This window comes from Montipora foliosa, chromosome 6 (genome assembly GCF_036669935.1).
Source record: "Montipora foliosa isolate CH-2021 chromosome 6, ASM3666993v2, whole genome shotgun sequence".
NCBI classification, from domain to species: Eukaryota; Metazoa; Cnidaria; class Anthozoa; order Scleractinia; family Acroporidae; genus Montipora; species Montipora foliosa.
The window spans coordinates 66653894-66661393 of record NC_090874.1 but is presented as its reverse complement, the minus strand read 5'-3'; the positions used below and the strand labels follow the sequence as shown (position 1 = coordinate 66661393).

Here is a 7500-nt window from a genome sequence, read left to right as displayed (position 1 = left end):
AATCTTGAAGCTCGGAAATGCCTCCCAGTTCCCCCGGCACCGCCGTCCCTAAATTAAGGCTGCCGCCGGTCTTGTCAGCCTCCCGTCTCGTTGGCAATTAAGAACCTTCCATTTCAAGTTCTTACATCGAAGGATTGACATAATTGACAGTAAATGCGTTGTTACACTTGTCAATTTTCTTGTCATTTTCCAAAGTTCTCCCATTACTGTGAAACCAGTTGCTCGACGGGTGTTACATAGGGCATTTTTCTTGCAACTTGTCTCGTTTTCGATGATCACTTGAGGTTAAAAGGATATTTTGGCCGATGAAGGAAATATTCGCGACACAAGTATCAGGACACATATTACCCTACAAAATGCTTGACAACATTCGTTGCAACGTCGCGGGAAGCGTTGCGGAAAGTATAACTTAATTCTAATTGGGCAACGATTTTTGCAACTTAACGCAGCGTTTCAGGCCGTTGCAAGGTGTGTGTTACATTAGACAATAGGCCCGTTTATACGAGAGAAAATAAGCTGCGGCTTACTCTGGCCGCGGCGTACATAATACGCAAAAGGAACTATTTATACGAGTATAAACTCCCAGGCCAGGATAAGCCGCGGCTTGAGAAAGCCGTGAACGTATATTTTGTACCATTTATACGGAGTGTTCGTGTCTTATGTAAGCCGCGGCCAGAGCAAGCCGCGGCTGATTTTCTCTCGTATAAACGGCCCTAATGTTTCGTGCTACTTGTCTTTCCATAGCGTTGCGAGACAAGTTGCACGAAGAATTGCAACAGCGCCGTAACGAATGTTTTTGAAATCTAGAAGGAGACGATTACCCACCTATTCTACATGGACGGGTGATGTACATCCATAATGATGAAAAACTTAAGGGAACAGCGTTTACCTGTCGCTGAGGATGTTGGCTCTTCAAATCCGGTGCTGGCACAGTAACCATAGTAGCAATAGCTTGATGGTATGGATGTCAGATTATAAACGTAAAATCCACTGCAGTTGCGAACACTGATGTAAACAAAAGTATCACAGGTGCAGCCGCGGCCAAAACACACCCTACGCACGACAGCGCCATCCTCGACAGAGGGGTGACCTCCACTAAGCCAACCTGGATAAACAACACCACAATGACACATCTTAACGCAAGTGTCAGCCATTTGGTTTCCAGCCTCTCCGCCAAACCGGTGCCAGCCAGGCTTAAAATTGTCCTTGCAAACGTGATATAAACCGTCCCGTCTGTATGTTGCTGCTATACTGGGATCATTGAGGAATTTGTAATCTGAACATTCTGAGGACAATTAAAAAATAATAATAATATATTAAACTTCATCGACTTTGTCTTCAAGAGACCCCCCTTGGATGACTCCTCTTGCCAAGTACCTGTTGAAAAACAATTAGTAGAGAGCCAATGCTTCTTTGAATGTGACAAGAGCCAAAGAGGGTATCGGAACTCATTGCTGAAAAACGTACGAACTGGGGTCAAGCTGAGACTACTGGACTTATGCAGTGGTAGCGCAGAGTGAACAATATCTCCCAAAGGAAAAACAAACCACAGCCTGTCTTAAGGACGGTGCCTACTATTCTTATTGCGCGTACGTTCTGCGCATCTCGAGATACTCGGACTTCCTATCGGTGATGCTTACTAATACAGGGATATTTTTGCGCGCTTTAAACCTATCCGGAGAATGTAGATCTTAGTAAGTACTCTTGGTATCCAAAAAGAAAACTGGGGGTAACATGCATTTTTGAGAGATAATTAAGCTTCCATTTGAGAAAGAACGCCATACTTTGCTTTGTATTTTAAAGCTTTTTACACATATTGTTCATGAATTATCTTTGAAAAATGCGTGGTTACCCCCAATTTTCTTTATGGATTTCAATAACACTTGTTAAGATCTACATTTCCTGCATAATCACACACAGGGGCAAAAATGTCTTTAATTAGTAGGCACCGTCCTTAAACGAGAGTCTTCTATACGTGGTCTGAATGAATTTTTACCAAAACATTGTCAAGATGATAGTTACATGGAGCCGTTGTACCTAGATATCGATGGAGAAAAGCATCTATCGCTTCGACTCAGTGAAACCGAAGTTATGCTAACCTTGTCGAAGATTAAAAAGATAGCATCAGGACCGGACAATATGACCCTACCGGGTTTGGAGAGATAATGCTCTATTTTTAGCACCGATGGTTACCCTTATTTAAAACTTATCCGTGTGTTTCTATATATGGCCTGAGGCATGGAAAGAGTCTATCATCAGCTCACTTCCCAAGGTGGACACACTTACGCAACACCAAGACTTTCATGGTATTAACCGTAACCCCTGTTATTGCCAGGTGTTTCGAGAAAATTGTCTATCATAAATTTAGTAAACACGCGTTTGCATAAAATCTAGGCCCGACTCAATATGCGTACCGGGTGGGATGCAACTGTACAGATGCCTTGACCAATATGCAGCATAACTGTTTGAAAGCGTTGGATGATAGGGAGTGTAGATATGTTCGTTTCTTTGCTGTGGACTTTACTAAAGCATTTGACAACGTGAAGCATGGTTTACTCAGTGATAAATGAAAGGCCCTTAACTTAAATCCGTATATTACTAACCGGTATCTTCGTTTTTTTTACCAAATCGGTCAATGTTTAGGGGTAGTACGTAGCTACTGCTGATACAATTTGAACAAAGGCTCACCACAGGACAGCGTTAGTGGCCCTTATTTGTTTAATCTTTTTATTAATGATCTCGATCTTGTAAACTGTCCGGATGCTTCTCTTGGTAAATATGCTAATGATACTACGATGCAAGTTATTGTATATAAGGCCGGATCTGATTGTGCTAGTGGTGTAATTTCGCGATGCCTTGGCTGGTCAAGTACAAACTGTATGCTTTGCAATCTATCCAAGTGTAAAGAAGTTAATTCTAGTCCTATTGGCAATATATAGCAGGCCGAATTTCTAGTGCTGCTTGGAATAACTTGCCAGGGCAATGGCTGATTTACAGAACACATTAAACGATAACTGTTGAAAGCGAATAAGTGCCTCTAAGTGTTGAGGAGGTTAAGAAAGGAAGGACATCACCAAGTGGAAACTGATTATTTATTTCAGTTTTTAGTTTTACCTAAAGTTATGTATGGTTTACCAGTGCATGCAGCCTCTGTGCCTGAACTTAATACGGTGCAGCAGTTCCTTCGACTTGCTTGCAAAAAAAAAAATGCCTATCTCCTCCTTCCCTCTATAATTTGGTTCCCAGAGTTAAAGAATCGTCAAAACGCCTAAGAACCCAAACAAGCCTACTATCTTGTGTTAACATGGAACGTTTTAAAGGTAGTTTTATTAATAGACTCTATTTTAAATACACTTTTACTTTTTAACTAATAATATTAAACATGTAAATATAGGTCTAAAATGTATAACGCTTCTTTTGAGTTTACCAAATGAAAACGCACTGAATCTGTACAATCTGCAATCTGCAAAATGTGCGTTTTAACATGACCATTTCATTACCTGGTGGCTTTGTTGCTGGGGTGACAGGAAGGGTACTAGGTGAAGATGCTGTTAAACAAGAGAAATAATATCGTACTACTTAGTGACTCATTTATGCTGTCAGTATCCAATCAGATATTAACCATAACGCATTCGATTGACGAGTTTTCTTTTTTGTTATAAGTGCGCACTACAGAGTCCAAACCACAACGAGTGGGATTACGTACCCTGCTCTTCCCGAAGTATCTGGTTTCGTTAGGGACGTGAAGGAGGGAGGGGGGGGGGGGGGAGGAGGTAGCTGTTACTTACTTTACCCACGATCCCACGCGGGGATCTTTGAGTAGGTTTGACTCGTAAAAATGATTATGCTAGTTAGGTTTTGTTGTACTCTAGTCCAAGAAAGCATATCAATAATTTGTAAGTATTAATTTCTGTTCAGGTTTCAATTCACGTGGATTTTAGTTGAACCACTTAATCGCCGCTCGATCACTTGAATCACTCGATCTCTTCCTCACATGTGACCACTACACCAGAATGCTGTTACTACCTGATATATCGAGGTGCGTTCAAATTGTTGTTTGTTGCATGAAGTCTAATTTAAGAGTTAAAAAGAAAAAGAAGAAACTATTAAATAGTCGTGGATGAAAGAAGCTCAACCTTGGGTCAACTGAAAGATATTTTCGACGTGTTCTTAAAAATAAAACGTGAACCTACGAGTCTATCAACTGACATCAACTTCGCTTGGTATCTCGCCTCAGCGCAGAATGGAATCACACGGAAATCTCTACTCAGATGCCGACGCAAATGTTCCCCGAAACACTCATTCAAGCTGGTTGGTCACATGGCAAAATCTTGCCCTAAAGAAAGTTTCTGTAATTTTAACAATTGCAGAGCTGGAAGAAAGCATTTAACATTCTTGCACGTAAAGGATAACCAAGAGAAACCGCAAGGCAACGTTGAATGAACATCAACGCAATTGCAAGTCACTACTAACAATGGCTGCATTAATCGGGTTTAAAAACTTGGTCTATGAAGCTCCGCTGGGGCTGGCACAATACAAGCCACTGGGATGCCGAGTGAAAGCAAAAGATTGCAGCTTACTCGTGGAAGTGTATGCATTTCTAGATCCTGGGTCGAATACCACGTTCTGTACCAAGCGTCTAATTAATTGACTTGAAGTGCAAGGCTACGAAGCCTCATTGTCACTGACCACTATGAACAATGACAATATTCAGTCAGATTGCGCCGTTGTGAATTTAATGGTCTACGACCTTCAAGAGAAGAACGCCTTACAGTTACCAAGTGTTTATTCCTGTGAAAAATTGAGGGCAAAAGATATTTCAACTCAAGCTGACGTGAACCAATGGTCATATGTTAAGGGCACAAAACTGCCTTCCATCGAGTCTGGCAAAGTCGACCTGTTGATCGAGAATGCTGTTCCCAAAGCGTTAGAACCCAAACAAGTGAAGGAAAGTGAAGAGAGTAGTCCATATGCAATCAAGACCGGGTTTAGATAGACTATCAAAGGACCTCTAGATCTAGAGAGGAAAACATGTTAGCAAAACCACACTGTCAATCTAATCGACGCTAATGTTTAGCTTCAGGAACAATTCAGGAGATACCGAAAAATGGAGTTTAATGAAACGAAGATTTACGACGAAAGAACAATTTTACAATAAGTTGTTAAAGCTCTCAACATCATGGAGGATTCTGCGAAGATTGCCAACGGATATTATCATATTTCGCTACCTTGGCGTAAGTATCCTACCCAACAACAAAGTTGTCGCGGAAAATCGTTTGACATCTCTCATGTAAGAAGCGACTAATCAGAGATGAAAAATTTCACGAAACCTACACAAACTTTATGACAGACCCTCTCAGTTGTAGTGAAAGGCTGCTCCAAGAAAGTTCCGAAAGAGAAAGTCGACTGCAAAGCTGGGTACATTTGGTACCTGCCACATCATCCTGTGATGCATCCTCGTAAACCTGACAAAACACGAGTAGGTTTTGACGCCGCCGCAAAGCATGGAACTGCCTCGTTAAACAACAGATTGATGCCAGGACCTGATCTGGCAAATTCGCTTGTGAGAGTCCTGACGAGGATCAGAGAGAATAGCATTGCACTAATGGCAGGCGTAGGGGCCTTGTTTTATCAAGTGCATGTAATCCCTGAAGACAGCGACTATCTGCGTTATCTGTGGTGGTCGGAAGGATACATCAACAAAGAACCTGAAGATTACCAAATGAAGGTCCATCATATACCACTACTGGAGTTCGAATCACCATTCATTCTGCAAGGAACGTCTCTACTCCAAGACCTATGTAGAAAGGGACTGGAATGGGACGACATCATAAGCCAAGAAGATTTGCAAACGTGGCAATCGTGGTCGCAAGACTTGATTAAGCTGGAGTCGTTAGAGATTGATCGCTGCTTTAAATCGAGAGGCTTTATGAATTTGTTTGTTATTATGTACAGCCAGCTTTCTCTTTATCTCTTACCTGGTGAAATTGTGGCTGGAGTGACAGGAGGGGTACTTGTTGAAGGTACTGTTGAACAAGAGAAATCTGTTTATTTATTTATTTATTCGTATATTTGTTTAGTTATTTCCCCAAGTTACCAAGATAATGAAAGGAAAAAAATAAAGAGAAAAGTGGCAAGGAAACCTAAACGAAACTAAGGCGCTTACATGAAATTAGGTTTCCTTACGAAAAACAAGGAGGAGTGATCTTAAAATAAAAGCAAGAGGCAGGAGATCGCAAGCCACTTGTATATTAAAATGTATTATTTGCATACAAATAATTCTCTTTTACGAATGAATATTTAAAAGTAATAAAGAATTGCTTTAGCTTATTTTTGACATGTGGATGCGAGGGATGAAAAACTAGTGATAAATAACATAGATAGGAAGTGTATGGTACTAAATGAGTCATTTAAGCCGTCAGTATCCAATCAGATGTTAACCACAATGCATTCGATTGACGAGTTTTCTTATCTATTTATTTATTTTTTTTTTTATATAAAGCCTTCAACAAGGTGTTGGGTGTCACTCAACAACACAAAGTTCCAACTTGAGTGCGCGCTACACAGTTCAAACCACAACGATTGGGATTACGTACCCTGCTCGTAGGTGATTTCCTTATGGTTTTCTACTTAACCACAAGGCGGAGAATGAAGAATTACGGACAGACTCTTTTTTTACAAGTAATTATTGTGTCTGACGAGTTCGAATCTAAGAATTCTTAGAATACTTGTTTAAAACATACAAGGTTTATCTCGGGTCCTAGCCTTCACAGTCACAGATCTCGCTACAATCAACGTGATGCAAGGATCTGATCTAGCTAATGCGCTTGTTGGAGTCCTGACGAGGTTCAGAGAGAATAGCGTTGCACTAGTGGCAGACGTAGAGGCCATGTTTTATCAAGTGCATGTAATCCCTGAAAAGAGCGACTACCTGCGTTATCTATGGTGGCCGGAAGGATACATCAACAAAGAACCTGCATGAAGAGTACCAAATCGAAGCAGGGTTGAAGTTTGAAACCCTTAGCTTACGAATTGGAGGCGTCAAATCGGTGAATAATTGCATTAAAATAATCGCACCGGGTTTACACGTGCAATATCTGAATTGCAACTTGAGCGTAACAAAATTTGCATCAAGTTGCTACGACAAAAATCGCTTGTGTAAACGGACATTCAAAAGTAAAGCTTTACCAAAAAAATTATTAATCACATGTTTTATTAATTCATTTTTCTATGCTTTTATTGGGTTTATTTTACAACAAGCAGTTTAGTTGCATTGACGACGCCAATTTATTTCATAAGAGGTTTATCTCTCTACCTATCGTTTACTAGCTTTTACTTACGCGAGGAGAAAGAAGCTAAAGTACTTGGAGTCACAGGTGATGAAGACATCGCTGATACTAAAAACAAACAAAGAAATATATTCATTTGTAACTTTACATGATCCTTCTATGCTTTTATTAGGTATATTTTACAACAAGCAGTTTAGTTGCATTGGCGACG

General features: G+C 40.5%; 1 protein-coding gene across 13 annotated transcripts in view; it reads right to left on the bottom strand.

Annotated features, from left to right (window-relative positions):
• Positions 1-7500, bottom strand: part of LOC138008191 (uncharacterized) — a 94690-nt gene that overhangs the window by 65207 nt on the left and 21983 nt on the right. For 11 of the 13 annotated variants that reach the window (XM_068855435.1, XM_068855426.1, XM_068855431.1 and 8 more), the window contains 4 exons: positions 7341-7397; positions 5979-6026; positions 3501-3548; positions 890-1285 (listed from right to left, as the gene is read on the bottom strand). In XM_068855435.1, the coding sequence (XP_068711536.1) occupies positions 890-1285; positions 3501-3548; positions 5979-6026; positions 7341-7397 (549 nt within the window). The remainder of the gene's footprint in view (positions 1-889; positions 1286-3500; positions 3549-5978; positions 6027-7340; positions 7398-7500) is intronic. The other 2 variants (XM_068855427.1, XM_068855433.1) reach the window with 2 other exon arrangements.